General features: G+C 34.2%; 1 protein-coding gene across 1 annotated transcript in view; it reads right to left on the bottom strand.

Moving 5' to 3' along the window:
- Window positions 1-11,093: 11,093 nt before the first annotated feature.
- The window catches only part of LOC148606112 (uncharacterized), a 125,338-nt gene continuing 120,008 nt past the window's right edge, over window positions 11,094-16,423 (bottom strand). Inside the window, exons 4-5 of the mRNA XM_088545733.1 lie at window positions 12,270-12,370; window positions 11,094-11,284 (exon numbers count right to left, since the gene is read on the bottom strand). Coding sequence (XP_088401859.1) covers window positions 11,223-11,284; window positions 12,270-12,370 — 163 coding nt within the window. The 3' untranslated portion in view covers window positions 11,094-11,222. The remainder of the gene's footprint in view (window positions 11,285-12,269; window positions 12,371-16,423) is intronic.

Raw genomic sequence — 16,423 nt, 5'->3', positions numbered from 1 at the left:
CACACTTGTCTCCCCTTTCCATGCAGGTTCGTCCCTTTTCTACTCCCTTTTACCGTAGATTGTTGAGCACAAAAATTTCCATAGTTTCATGCAAATGTTAAACAATTAATTGATATATTAGTGTTGTATTTTACGATACTTGATATTAAAGAATGTTTATAGAATCTTGTCACGTGCAGCAGGTGATAGCAAGTTCTTTGGTGGCACATCTTTAATTGGAATTATAACTTTAAAGTTCTTATGGATGCCGTGGAGGACTACGCGAAAAAAAATGTTTTGTTTGTTTGTTTGTTGGGGTTTAACGTCCGAGCAGCAATATTTCAGCTATATTCAGACAATGAACATGAAATGAAAAAAAGAAAGAATGGGTCACAAGGATAATAGGGTCCACAAATTTTGATTGCCACTGGAAAAAGGGGGGATGTGTAAGGTCGGGCAATTTAGCCTCCTGTGGCGGAGCGCAAAGGTTCCTACTCCTATCGAATACCACAGCAGGGTTCTTTAACGTGCTAGGAACGTGGCATCTTTCCCAACACGGTGCACCACTATGGTTTGCGGTCAGGTTTTCCGTATTATAGCCTGACAACCCCAGCATGTAACACGCCAGGGGTACCCCATTCCACCACCTTGGGCAGAGCGCCTAGCCCCCGGAAAAGTTTCTGAGCACTATTTAGTCACCTTATAATACGACAAGCTTAGCGCTGCTGCAGGCCTATTCTTTTAACACCCGGACCTGCAAAGGGCGCGAAAAAATGGATCAAACGATAAGAAGCAGATATTGATTCTCTGTCAGAGTGGTTAAAGGCCGTGAGGTCTTAAATTTTGAAACGAATGAAAGTTTAAAAGTAGATCAATGAGAGCCAAGGCTACATCAGTTTTCAAAGATCCCAATGTAGAAAAAACATTGTCTACTATACATGACAAATATGTTGTCGTACCAGCAGACAAAGCCCGAAATAACACTTTTTGGTCTGCAAAACGTTTCACATTCAATGTTTATTATCAGAAGTAGAGGTAGGAAATAAAAGCAGTAATAAGACCTACATCGCTACCACACTCTCCAAAGAAGAGATGGTGGAAAACCATAAATCTGTTCTATCCTCTTTTGGTATGTCTGCCAAGGACGATGATTTTGATTTACCATCCATGAACTGGATTCCTAAACTCCACAAGAATCCATACAAACAACTATTTATGGCTGGATCTGCAAAATGTACCACCAAACCTCTGCCAAAACTTTTAACTTCTATACTCACAACTGTCAAAGAGGGTCTGCAGTCCTACCACAACACGTGTTACTCCCGTAGTGGTAATAATTTAATGTGGATCTTGACGAAAAATCAGTTCTAGACTATTTTCTGAATATAACAGCACCAAAACCTATGACTTTTCAACACTGTATACTTCTTTTCCTCTACTCAGTTAAAATCCCGACTTAAAAACATAGATCGTTTTAAAAAAAAATGGTACACCTAGATACAAATACATAGCTTTTGTAAGAGATAATTCCAAATCATCTTCCAAATATACAGAGGAAAATGTTAACAAATTGCTGGAATTTTAAATCGATAACATATTTGTCCAATGTGGTGGACGGGGTTTTCAACAAACGGTCGGCATTCCAATTGAAACAAATTGTGCTCCTTTACTTGCTGACCTATTCCTTCACTCTTATAAGGCTGACTTTATAGTTGGTCTGATCCGAAAGAAATTATATCGCTTGGCTAGATCCTTAATATCAGTTTCCGCTATATAGATGTCGTATTATCTTTAAACAATCATAATTTCCGGGATTTGATACCTCACATCCACCCCAAAGAACTTGAGATAAAGGATACTAGACACTATGAAGTCAGCCTCATATCTTGAACTACAGTAAGAAATCGAAGGACAACTATTGACCAACCTTTACGACAAATGTGATGATGTTTTATTCAAAATTGTCAACTTTCCTTTCATCTGTGGCAACATCCCTTCAACGTATGGAGTGTTCATATCACAACTCACACGTTATGCCAGAACTTGCCGAAACTACGCAGACTTTTTTTATCGCGTATCGCGCTAAAACTCTAACAAATAGGCTTCTGAAACAGGGTTATGTTGTTACAAGATTGAAGTCATCACTACAGAAGTTTTATTGTCCTCATCATGAACTTGTGGATCGTTATGATGTACCCATCGGCACAATGAAAACTGATTTATTCAACGAGTTATAGTTTTCATTTTCTCGTTTGTCTACCCCGACTTGACTTTTTATGAGCAACTCATGGCGGGTGTTTCTAGAAAAAAAAACAGGACGCTTACTCTACCGGTGCACCTGGTCCATGCTCACAGTTTTTAGTGGAGTCCGAGTTGCTCATTGCTTTTGTTACTTTGTATGTATGATTTTAGTTACTCTATGTATGTCTGTTTTCCATGCCTGGTCTTTGTCCCTGGATTACATTCTTTTGATTACCGCTATAACCTTGCTTCCCATGGACATATTTTGTCAAATACAAATGTATCATCATCGACATCTTTTAGCTAGTTTTGATCAGTCTGTAACTGAATGTACGAACACAAAAAAACAAAGTACGGGTACATACTCGTTTTAGATCAGAAAATACAAAAAAAAAACAAAAAAAAAAAAAAAAACAAATAAAAAACATATAAAATAATCTGATGAAATTCTATACAAGTTATTCAGTCTTTTCATTTGCATTCCATATGTCGTATGGAATATAACTTTATATACCCGGTATGGAAACTAAATGAAATACAAAATTTCCGAAAACGTATGATATATTTTGTATATCACAAACGCACTTACGTCACAGGGATTCCCAATTAGTAACGCTGAAATTAACGAACATTCTGTTCGGACATATTGTCATGATGAAAACGAACACTTTTTTTTAAACCAAACTTGTCAAATTTCAGATTATAAAAACCTCAGATAAATCATCATGCTATGGATCACCAACAGCACATTATCGTGCCCGACTTTAATCGTCGCGCTATCGAAGACGCCACCGAATATTCGGACCAATCTCAAAACAGGTCCATGCATTTCCTACCCGTTCCGTCGCCTCATCACATATCTTCAATAATTTTCGACAATGTACCTATATTGTTTTATCCTGATATATTAATAGTTTTGTGCGTGTGTATATTGTTTATAATAAAATATTTAAATGCATATCCCCTGAGGAGCCCGTTCAACCGGAAGAAAAATATTAATACGCATGGCGCATGACTCAGTAAACATTAAAATTTAATCCGCACCATATAATCCGTCAAATGTGTTTGAAGAAAATAAGCAATGTGTCAAAGTTTATTTACTTCCAAGAGACAAATAAATAGAATGAACAAAAAATACAAATGTTTTAATGTTGTAAAGTCGATTTTAAGAACATTAAGGTTTTGAATGTCGCGAGGAAGGTCAATGTCACTGTTAATTTGGCGGATTCATGTACACATTAAGAGTGCCAACATTCAGAATGGTGCCATAAAACATCGACGTTACTCGATGGCTTGATTGGGATTGGGATCAAATCTATGACGATGGTAGACTGAGTATGTCGCGATGTTGAACGGAATTCAGAGGAAACTTTTGAGGCATTTGTATAGCGGGCTGCGACGGAAAAAACACCGGCGGAGGAACTGACGATGGCAACACGTTTCGGGCAGCACCAGATTTGTTTTCCTTTTCGTGAATTGCCAATGTTCCTCTGTTTGTGTTGCCGAGAATATGAGACATTTGTTTATGTTTATTATCGGGCATGGCACTGTAATTATTATTAGAAGCGACATGTCTGTGTCCAGAAATTTGCATGATATCTTTTGCATCTATGTCATTTTCCCTTAATTTACTGACTAGATATTTTCGAGCACTATTGATTTGTTAGTCTCTTTTCTTTGTTTAGTCCAGCTTTCTCTTTCATAATTGTAATCAAGGATGAAAGTTTTCTTTCCTCAATTTTTTTGCTTGATGAACCAACATTCTGACGGATTGTCTTCCATGGGAATTGTTCTAGGTGCTAGATAAAATGGGTCATCCGGCCCGCTACATGTCAAAGGTCGCTTTTACTTACAAAATTCATACAATGTAACAGGATCGCGATCATTGAAGCTTTCGTACATTCGTGGAGTTACTTCACCGATGTCTGAATTTTTTTGTCCTGTTTTTTTTTTTTTGGTCTGACGCTCATTCATTTCAAGATATTTATTTGATGCCATCAGATCCTGTCATTAAGCTGACATCACCCCTCTATAATTACAGAATATATTTCCAAGCACAACCTATGAACATATCTATTTGAATTTAAACCATAAATGTATGGTAATTGTTTTCATATTCAAAGTAGTGCAAAATGTCATACTATGTACATTTATGATGAAGCTTTACAATTTAATATTTTATAATTGATAGATGTCCATGATACTATGTGATCATTTTCCTCATCTGAATATAATAGCATTAAAACCTATGATTTTTCAACACTGTATACTTCTATTCCCCATACTCAGTTAAAATCCCGACTTATAAACATTATATATCGTTGTTTTTCCAAAAAAAAAAAATGGTACACCTAGATACAAATATATAGTTCTTGGTAGAGATTTCTCATACTTTGTAAGAAATTATTCCAAATCATCTTCCAAATATACAGAGGAAGATGTTTACAAAATGCTGGAATTTTCAATCGACAACATATTTGTCCAGTGTGGTGGACATGTCTTTCAACAAACGGTCGGCATTCCAATAGGAACAAATTGTGCTCCTTTACTTGCTGACCTATTTCTTCACTCTTATGAGGCTGACTTTATAGCTGATCTGATCAGAAAGAAAGAATGTCGTTTGGCTAGATCCTTCAATCTCAGTTTCCGCTATATAGATGCCATATTATCTTCAAACAATCCTAATTTCGGGGATTTGATACATCGCATCTACCCAAAAGAACTTGAGATAAAGGATACTACAGACACTGTGAAGTCAGTCTCATGTCTTGACCTACACTTAGAAATCGATGGTAAAGGAAAACTATTGACCAAACTTCACGATAAACGTAATGACTTTTCATTAAGAATTGTCAACTTTCTATTCATCTGTGGCAACATCCCTTCGGCTCCTGCGTATGGAGTGTTCATATCACAACTCATACGTTATACCAGAGCTTGCCGAAACTACGCAGACTTTTTGTATCGCGCTAGAACTCTAACAAATAGGGTTCTGGAACAGGGTTATGTTGCTACAAGATTGAAGTCATCACTACAGAAGTTTTATGGTCGTTATCATGAACTCGTGGATCGTTATGGTGTATCCATCAGCACCATGAGAACTGATTTATTCAACGGATCATAGTTTTCCTTCCCTCATTTCTCTACCCCGGACTTGCCTTTTTATGAGCAACTCGGCGGGTGTTCCTAGAAAAGCAGAGGACGCTTACCCTACCGGTGCACCTGGTCCATGCTCCCAGTTTTTAGTGGAGTCCGAGTTGTTCATTTACTTTTGTTACTTTGTATGTATGATTTTAGTTACGTTATGTTCTTTGTTGTGTATGTCTGTTTTCCATGTCTGGTCTTTGTCCCTGGATTACATTCTTTTGATTATTGCTATAACCTTTGTTCCCTTGATTACTCTTGGAACAGGCATTTTCTGTTTGTATATATTTGAATTTGACATTGTTTAACATGAAAAGTTGTGAAAAGGTCCAATATTAACTAAATTATGTATTACAAACCTCAGACTATTGTGTTCATAAACACCTCTCAAGCCAAAGTGAACTATATCATTCAGCCATTGTGTGTTGATCAAGGGCTCTGGGTTGGCATTTCCTAAAAGATCCTTTTCGTATAACATATTGATTTCCTCGTCGGTAATTGGCTGTGATCTTTTGCATGTTTTGGGCTTATTTGCTTTCCCTTGTTATTTTAGAACTTTTTGTTTTGCCATCAAAGCATTCCTTGTCAAATAATACACATCATTTGTTTTGGATCCTTCCCCAAGAATACAATACCCATATTTTTGGAGCTTAAATTTTCTGTCTATGCTCCCTATAATGCCACGTAGGGAAGAAGGTTCATACTAATCCCCATTTTTCTTCCTTTTTGTCAAAATGAAGTTGGTTAGGAGCAGATCAAACTCCACTGGTGGTATAGTGTGTATTTCTCTTGTTTCGTTTTTACTTTTTTTCAGGAATTTCGTAAACATGGCTACTTCAATTAAAATTTTCTTTTGCGTGTTATTATTTTCTTGACCATTGATGTATTTGTTTTATATCACTAACAGGCATGTCCATGAAATCTGGATTATATTCCTTTTCAGCATTTGTGTTTAGATCAGATTTAGATTTTTTAGTTTTAGATGGATGAACTGTGGGAGTGTCACTCTCAAGTTGTTTATTATTATGTACATGATTTTGTGTAGAGTTCAATTCAGATTCAGGATTTGGAGCAGTTTTAGCTCGTCGGCGTCGGGATGTAATAATGGGAGGTTGTGTTTCCATGGGTAGAGGTGGAAGCTGACTTGTTTCTGTTTGGTATATGACAGTAGATCTCAGGGGTGAAATTTGTGCACTAGTTTCTCTGGGATTTGAAATATTTGTTTGAGATTTTTGAAGAAGAGGAGGCAGTTGTATGGGCAGATCTATTATGTACTGATTCATTATCGTGGGGTTTATTAGCTGTAATAAATCCAAGAGCATAACAGTTTCCTGGTCATTTGTCTCTTCAAGAGTTTTAACATATTGTAATGCTTCAATGTCTTTAAGTGGGGACCAGGCTATGTTAAATTGTGACGGACACTCTGGCTCCGAGTCCGACATGACTGAAATGATAGGGTAAGTCGTCTGCAAACTGATAATGAATCAAATCTTAACGAGATTTGGGATTTGCCGTATATATGACGGTGAAAAAATACAAACAAAATCATTATTTGGTTCACAAAAAATCCTTTATTTCATTCAGCTGAAAAAAGTGAAAACGAAACAAAACAGCGAAAAAAAGATTAACTGGGTACGCAATCGCAATTTGTGTACATCGTATCTGTGGTGGCGGCAATGCATAATTTATGCATACCAGAAAAAAAAGTAGTTCCGCCGATATCGTGAGTGGGAGGAGCCAGAGTCGATAACCTGCTAATGTACGGATACAGCAAAACAATAGCCGTATACCTTTATTTGTATAACAAATAGCCTCATTGCATGATAAATATTTATCTTTAACAGTTTCAGCCTTTTAATTTATTTTCTTCAAGAAAATTTAAAGGTAGATAAATCTTATTACAAATTAGATCGTTCACTGTATTATATCACATACTTAGACATATGTTATTTAACAAAACTCCAATGCAATATGAAAAGTTATATGTTGAATATGCAGAACATTTCAAATTTAAAATATCAGTGAGCCACTTTACAGAGTCAAACATCACTAAGAACTGCAAAAGGTCATCAACTTAACTCTATACAGGTATAAATATATACACGGTATTACTACATGAGTAGCTTTTGTTTTAAAGCTGGTCATTGGTTTTTCCCTCTTCACAAGGGTAGTCACTTTGTTCTTGATGTTTATGATTGGCAACTTGAATCAGACATTGTTTCATACTGCTTATGTTTCACTGCGTTGAATGTCTCCTTGGTCAGCAAAGTGTTTGTCGTGGTGCTGAATTATTGTTGCTAGACTTACCGGATTATACTTACTCGCAATATGGCACTGGTGGAGGAGGACATAATTTCTTTTGTTTTTATTGTGGGAGTAATTATTGCTATTTGTCAAACTTTCTGTGTTACTCCTTTAATTTTCCTATTATTTAGCTGTTAAATGTATCATCTTTTCTTTTCAAGAACACCCTATATTTATATTGTGTGTTAAATCGAATTCCAGGTTGTACCTCGTCATCGTCATCGAAACCGGGACTCGTGAAAAAATTAAGATAATATTATACAAGGTTAAAGACCAGACAGGAAAAACAGACACACATCAAAGAACATGACATAAACAAAACAACACATACAAAGAAACAAACGCAAATTAGCAAAACTCGGAGCATGAGCATGTATAGTAAGCCTCCTCGGCTTTTCTTGTAAAACAGCTTTTTTTTTATTGGAAATGTTAAAGGTTGAGCTAAAATTCTCCATATTCTCGTTATCGCAATTGTTGTCTCAAGACCTAAATATTTGGATCATTTATAAGTTAATGATGTTATAATGAATTTTCTATATATATGTAAAATGGAAAAGAAAATGGTTTTTATGTCAGAGAAGAATGGAAAGGATGCATATGTCAAATAGACAACAGCCACACCTGGATGAAAAATGTCAGTTCAAGGCCACCAATGCGTCTTCAATGATTGACAATGAAACCATCACACCACAGGACAGGCTCCAACTGGCCCCAAAGCATCATTATACACAGGTGCAGGGAAGGCCCTGGCCCTATATACTCTTTATGTACAAAAAAGTAAACTGAAAGTGAAAACGAAAAATTACATACTGAAGCCAGAATTTCTTGATTTGGATTTGGGACAGGCACAAAAAATACGGGGAGATTGAAGTACTTCTGCGTATTCACAGGCTCCGCCTTTTTAAATCTGGCAATTTCGGTTAAATATTACAAAATTAAAAACAAAACCTACCAATCAGTTTAGAAATGCCAGAATCCCATGTAAAACCTGATTATACCTTACACATATGTTCAAACAAAGGACTACTAGCAATTAATGGACATACCAGCTCCAGACAAGTTTAACCCTACAAAACGTTTTACTCTCACCGTAGTAGTATCAATCCCATTTCTTCTTACTGCAGGAAGCACGGTACATCATTAATCATACAGTAAGGACACATCCTGTTTTCTGCCGAAAATAGCTGTTAAATATGGTATGATAGTATTATTGTAAACAGTAATCAGTTATTACGTCGATTGTTTTACCAGGCACATTTACTAAATAAGGACATTTACTACCAACGGTAATGTTTGTTCATTAAAATGTCATAAAATAAAATGGGCATTCTATGTTCAACGTTCAACATATCAAAACGGTTACTTGTAGGAGGTTCGTCATGTAATAGCGAGAAAACAACATAACTGTCTTGTTTATATTTCAAAAATTGGATGTTTATAAACCATATTGATAATCATGTTCAATACACTGCCCATATAAGTATGATTGGCATCTTTTTAATTCCATATTTTATAAGTAATCTAATTTCTGATCTGCTTCCATACCCCGGGTTTACAACGAAAATGGGGACTTAAGCTTAAAGTCAACTGTGGGAGTACCTGGAATATTTCAATCTAGTAGAGTTTATCAGTATTGACACGAGAGAGGTCTGGAACAATGGGTGTTCGGTCAGGTTAACAATATGCATTTTTCACATAAAGTGATTTTAATGAAAGGACATGAAAACTGTTTTATATGAACCACTTCTGATAGGAAAATATTATACCAAATGACGCAATAAAAAAGGCTTTTATGAAGGTATCCAAAATTAGGACGGATATAACACAATAGGTTTAAGGGAGATATGATTACTACGGACTGTATATAGGTACATTGATTTGGGCAGTGTAAGGAAATATTGTTGTTATAGCAGCGTTATTAGTAAATAAACGTATTTCGTTTTTTTATATCTGTAGATAATCAGAATTCCAACGATAATCGAACGAATATAATCTAAGGATAATGACAACACGGGGAAAATAGATAAAAGCACACCGATAACAAAGGGACCAATATTCTAGAGTAAATCGCAATATGTAATCCGGGGATGAAGACCAGACGGGGAAAACAGATATACACAACAAATAACATAGAATAACCAAAATAGTTCATACCAAGTAACAAAGTAAATGAGGAACACGGACTCCAAAAAACATTAAGCATCGACTAGGTGCAGCAATATGGTAAGCGTCTTCTGCTTTTCTGGAAACACTCGCCGATTTGCTCATAAAAGTCAAGTCCAGGGTAGACGAAAGAGAAAGCAAAACTATGATATTTTGAACAAACCAGTTTTCATGGTGTAGATGACACCCATAAAACATAAATCTCGAAGTAACATAGCCCTGTTCCAGACGCCTAATTGTAAGACATCTTTCGCGATACAAACAGCATGCGTAGTAACAGCAAGCTCTGGCATTAGGTATGAGTTGTAATATAAAAAATGCATACAGTGTTGAAGGGATGTTGCGACCGATGACAGGAAAATTGACATTAAGGAATGAAAAGCCATCGCGTTTCTGGTATAGTTTGGGCAATAGTTTTCCTTTACCATCGATGTCTAAGTGTAGGTCAATATGCAGCTGACTTGGCAGTGTCTGTAGAATTCCATATCTCAAATTATATGGGGTAGATGCGATTTATAATATCCTCGAAACTAGGATTGTTTAAAGATAATACCTCATCTATTTAGCGGAAACTAAGATTAGAGGATCTACCTAAACAATTTTCCTTCTTTTGGATTAGATCAGCTATAAAATCAGCCTCTTAAGAGTGGTGGAAAAGGTCGGAAAGACGAGGAGCACAATTGTTTCCATTGTAATGCCGACCGTTTGTTGATAAACGCGTCCACTTCACTGGACAAATATGTTCTTGATAAAATACCCCGAGCATTTTGAAAACATCTTCGGTCTATTTGGAAAATGAAATAAGATGAAAAATATGAAATACGTACATTCGCAAAGATAAATCTGCAATCCAAACTCCAATAAAAGCTAGCAGTTTTACCAAGAGAACCGGTCGAGTAAGCATCCCATTGTTTTTTTTTTTCTAAAAAAAACATCTTCCGAGTGTTGAAACGTTTAATACAATTTTGAAATCAAATTTGTTTTTTTTTTAAGAAAATGTACCTCCTCGGGATTGTCGCGACACTTGAAGCTTGTGTAGAGTAAGCTATTTGTAAGGAAAAAAGGAATTGTGTGGTTTTATTATAATTTGTGTTTCAGATTATCAACCCTGATCTCTTGTTCAGCATATTACTTCTTTAGAAGGTTCGACAATTTATACTATGTTCAAATAAATTCTATAGAACAATTTGGAAAAAAATACCCTGTTGTATTGCATTAACTTGATAGCAGTTTTAATTGCATGATAGGCACATACATGGACAGCATATTATTAAATTATTTTATTGCGATACATATTTATTTAAACGATAAATATATGTAATTTGTCAGAATGTGTACGGTAACTATTAACGATAGGATGACTACACTACAGTTGTGTGTTTTTATGTCGTTCAGCTTTCATCATTCTTCATGACTTCTGATTCTCCTTTCATTTCCACATCAACGTTGTGACCTAATACGTCATATAAAAAAAGAAGCATGTAGCAAACTGTATAGATCATTATTGATGACGTCTAAACAATTGGTGATTTTTATATCAAAACGATATTGCATCACTCTTATTGTTAAATCATATATGCATAGGACAACACCATAAGTAATAATAATAAAGGTGAAGTTACCAAAACTCTTCATTCTCTAGTTATTTGTAAAATTGACTAGATATGGCGATTTATCGTAAATGAAGTTCCCTTTGGACTTTAATCATCGTTTGACTGAAAATAAACTGGTTTGAAATTGCTGATAACCCAAGCCATACGGATTGTACTTAGCCTTCTATGTTTCCGTATTATATTACTGATTGATATATATTATATCAATCGCAATTTCAGATGTATATGGTTATATGCCTAGGACTATATGATAAATATATAAATGCTACAATGGTGAGCTGCGAAAGGTAAAATGCTCAACTCGTCGAACTTTACTGTCTTGAAAAATAAATGTAACGTACGTATTCCAGTGTTATTTGTTCTAATTTTACATATATTACAGTGAAAGTTTTTTTGAATCAGTTATATTCTGTAAAAATTGGCATGTTTGTGTTAAGTCTACATTTTAGTAGGGCTCTATCAACGTAACTATGTTCCCAAATAGAGACAAAAAAATATGCATGAATGCGGAGAAAAATATTGTTTGATCAAATTAGACTCTGTATTTTGTTTTACCATTGCAAAATCATGTGAAAGTTCACGACGATACATTTTTTTTTTAAACAAATACATATTTATTTTGTTCAGTGCTTATTTTAATAAATTTTAATGAGATTTTAACATGAGACGGAGTTCCACATAAAAATCAACGTCCTATTGAAAGGTTCATACAAATTGGAATATATTTTTTCTCGCACAGCGGTTTTCGTTGATTAAGTATCAACAGTAATCTGTTTCCAACAACCCGTCATTGTTGTAAACTCTGAAACACATCAAATAACTTACCTGTTTTACAGAGTTTACAAACGAAAAAACAGCATACAAGGATTACTACAATCACAATAGCTAAAAATATAACAGATCCTACTACGATCCCGGCAATTTCCCTGAAAAAAATATTCAATGGAATGAAATGAATTAATAAAGATGCATATCTTTCACTCTACCAACTTTGTTAGATATTTGTTTGCTGCTTCTTTTTTCATATTGTGTTGTTGTTGTTGAGTGTGTCGTAAGTTTTGTTTTTGTGTTGGAATTTCTGTTTTAGCTTAAACAGTGGTTGCCATTGGGATCATCTGATAACTGATTTGGCGCATGAATCGAACGTGAACTGTATTGAAATTACATTTTAGTTCCAAACTAATGCCCCAAAATAATAATAAAGTGATAATAATAGATGTATCCATATACTGCAATTTGTGATGCAACGAGTTAAAAAATATAATAAAATTAAATTCCCTTGTTTAAACCTTAAGAACAAATAATAATTTCCTGCGTTCCTTGCGTTGTAGTGGTCTCCCTGTTAAACAGAAAGTTCGATGTTTCCTTTTATTTTACTTGTATATCCCCGACTACAGGAAATAAGATACGTGTACACGTAATACACAAGTAATTCAGTCTTATGAAGTCCTCTCCTATCAGTATATTTGTACAATAGTACAAAATTATACAGTAATGAAAGAACAAAAATTGTTCAGTTTGTGTTTATCAAATAAATAATTAGAAGGCGGTATTGCTTTTTAAGGATTTATCCTTCGATGATATCTTGCATTTTAAAGACAAAAAGTCAAAACGTTTCTACTTCACAAATGGACGGGTTTAACTTGTTCTATGTCCAAGAATGAGAACATAAAACGGTTTGATGTTTAAGACATACTACCGAATGGACATGAACTTGGCACGATTTTGAAATATTGATTTTATCAAATATCTTACTGATGACTTTGTTTGATCATTAGATCTTAAAGCGTATTTCATTGATTATAATTTCCATTATATACTTGACAATGTTTATTTTCTTGTGTCTACCTTATTTCTTTTATTTTTGTACTTCAAGATGGCTTTTTTTGTTTTGCTCCAAGTTAAGTTTCTCATACTTTCCACCATACTTTTATTAGCCGTCGAATTTACTTGTTCACATTCGGTTAAAAAATCAATCGGTATTATATTTTGTCTTGAGATTGCACATTAGAATAAATATATATCATCTACATCTGAAATCACAATCAATTTGTTTTCAAAACATTTTTCGGAACGTCATTGCGACGACAATTGGTACCAGTTTTATCATATATACTATTTTGTCAGCAAGGGTCAGTTGGTTCAACCTCTATCTACTGGATTCATGTATATCCAGAGGATAACTTGTTTAGATTGTATCGGATAAATCTTTTAAACAAGTGGGCCTTGGGTTCTGAATTGTCGTGGTCAGAAATCAATACGATCGATAGTTGCCATGAATGTAATTGTTAGAACATACGTCACGGAGACTTTGAATTCTATAACCATTACTAACAAACCACTCGCGAAAGTACACATGGAATAAGACTCCTATAGTTTAAGTAACCGAATTTTGATGTATTTATGATGAAGAATTATAATCCTTCGCCTAAGAAGGAATTTGCTGGGATAGATTCGGACCTTAAAAAAACATTATGTTATCGTAAAAAAGACGCCCTGATCGTTCGAGCCTTGGCACAATTTTTCACAAAACTTTTAAAATAGTCAGCCAGACAGTAATCAAATTATCATCCAGATAATTTATGACAGGTTTACTCCCCTGTGTCATGAAATAACACATATACCATGTACCCATCGATAATGCAAATACAAAAATAATCAAAATATTTATCTATCATTTATGAACAATTCAAAGATTGAGATTGTATTACATACCTTTTATTGAAGTATTTCTTTTTGATTAATGTCGGTTCATACTGTTGAAATCCACGTTAAGTACTAAATCATAAGATCATAAATTTTGTTAGATATAAAAGTTATCATTGTCGTAAATTTGAAGCTTATACCACAGTGATTTAAATATCAATTTCTTTATTCAGATTATATCAATAATACACAGGAGTCGCCCAATTTAGTTAGTCGTTAAGTATGGCTCCATTTAAAAATCCTGCAAAGTGTGATTAATCATCAATCTGATATTGTATCGTACGTAGTGTAGAGAACATTTCTTAAAGTAAACCTCTGACTGTATCTTTCTCTTGAAATATTGTATATCATCTGTAACTTATTACAGGAAAAAGTGAAAAATGATGTAATGGAACTTTGTTGATAGTATAAGTTAATAAAACATTAGCGGGAAAAGTCCACTTATTACAAACAACTTTAAATAACATTTTCTGTGTAACAAACATTTTATATTGGGCGCTGAAGTTGGCTGACCTTGACAACTTTGTTACACGAAACACATGATTTGTCTTGCTTCTAAGTTTTACTTTAATAGAAGTATATTTTATTACATTCATTATTGTGGCATGTCATGCACAACAGGGCTCTACGACATTGACTCAAGTGTTTGAATCAACATAAATTCATTATTCGTTAGCATACTACATTGCACCAATTTTTACTTTTTATCACTACTTTACAAATCACAGATCATTAGTCATAAATTGGATTGATAGTTGCACACAAAGGTCCGCGAACGATTTTCAATAAGATTATTTGACAGTAAGATTATGTAGAAATTCCTTATTCATGTTCGAACTTGATTGTTTTTTTTTTTATGTTTTTCATTGCAGTATTTGACCTCATGACCACACGTAAGAGATGTGAGTAAACAAAGAAAAAAGTATCTTGAATTCAATTTAAAAATATCAGTTAAGGGGTACATGTAGTACATCTACATGCATACAACATCAACATTTCAAAGGACAAATAATAAAAACCTGCATTTGATAAATATACGCAAAATGCAAATTTAAGGTTTGTTGAAGGCATTTCAGAAATGAAACTTTTTGCAAAGCAAACAAATGATATTTTCATCCTCTGGTGCCCTTTACTTGGACCAGTATATTAATATATTTAATGTTTGATTAATTGATTTTTAATTCAGGTCATGAACTAATGTGATGTGTATCCAGTATAAATGACGATAGAAAATACATTAATCAACTTCACATTGCAATTGCACCGATTTAGTGGTTTTTTGATATACCAACGTATAGAATTACAAGGGTCAACGACCTTATCAATTAAGGACTATTCGGTAAAAGTTAAGTTGAGGAGAAGGGGTCATAATATATCTGATTCGTTGGTTTTACTATTAAGATTTTGCGGGAAAAATATATTAAGAAAAAGAAAGGAATTTATCAAAAGAAAAACTAAGAAAACGGGAGATCTTTTTTCTGTACACCAAATGCAAACGAAATTTTTAACTAGATTGTTACCGATAACAGTCTAACTAAAATTAGTGTGGGAAATGTGTTTTGTTTTAAATATTTAAATACCAGTAAAATTCAGACACTGGTAGAGATGATTCATGGCGACGAAAACCGACTGAACATATGATATAAAGGCCATGACTTTGTAATAGCATGCCCCAAAGAAAGAGGATATGAAAAACACGTATCCATTCACAGTTACATATTAAGCATAAACAATTAAGTTTGTGATAATTAATGTATTCTACAGAATAATTGTTTCAAAAGAAGTAAATTTTAAACACCATTAATTGGCCTTTCATGACCTCGAAGACACATTATAATACATAAACCATAACAACAATATCATGTCTTAATTCCATGTACCATTTTACAATAATTACAACGGTAGAATTATTATGCATCAATATCGTTTAACAGAAAAAAGGCTTGTTTCAAATGAAGTTTAAAAACAGTGCAAAAGTGCTCCCGCTGGCTCAAATGATAGAGTTTAAATTTATATATGGTAATTATATTACGTAAGACGTGGCGGCTAATACTCCATTAAATAGATGAAAATCGACTTAACGTATTTTGTGCTATAACCATTCAAATATCATTTGATATTATACCGATTTTGTATTTTGCATTACAGAGATTATTCAAATGGTCTATTAAAATCGAATAAACTTCTCTGCATGACTTTTCTGAAAAGGCTTATTGTGATGGCATGTACTATGCAACAAAACTTAAGTCTGTGTAAATTCAGTCAACTCCGTT

Source organism: Perna viridis, chromosome 9 (assembly GCF_037379345.1).
Source record: "Perna viridis isolate PV_CMFRI_1.1 ecotype Kerala chromosome 9, ASM3737934v1, whole genome shotgun sequence".
Classification (NCBI taxonomy): Eukaryota; Metazoa; Mollusca; class Bivalvia; order Mytilida; family Mytilidae; genus Perna; species Perna viridis.
This window is presented reverse-complemented; position numbering and strand designations above follow the sequence as displayed.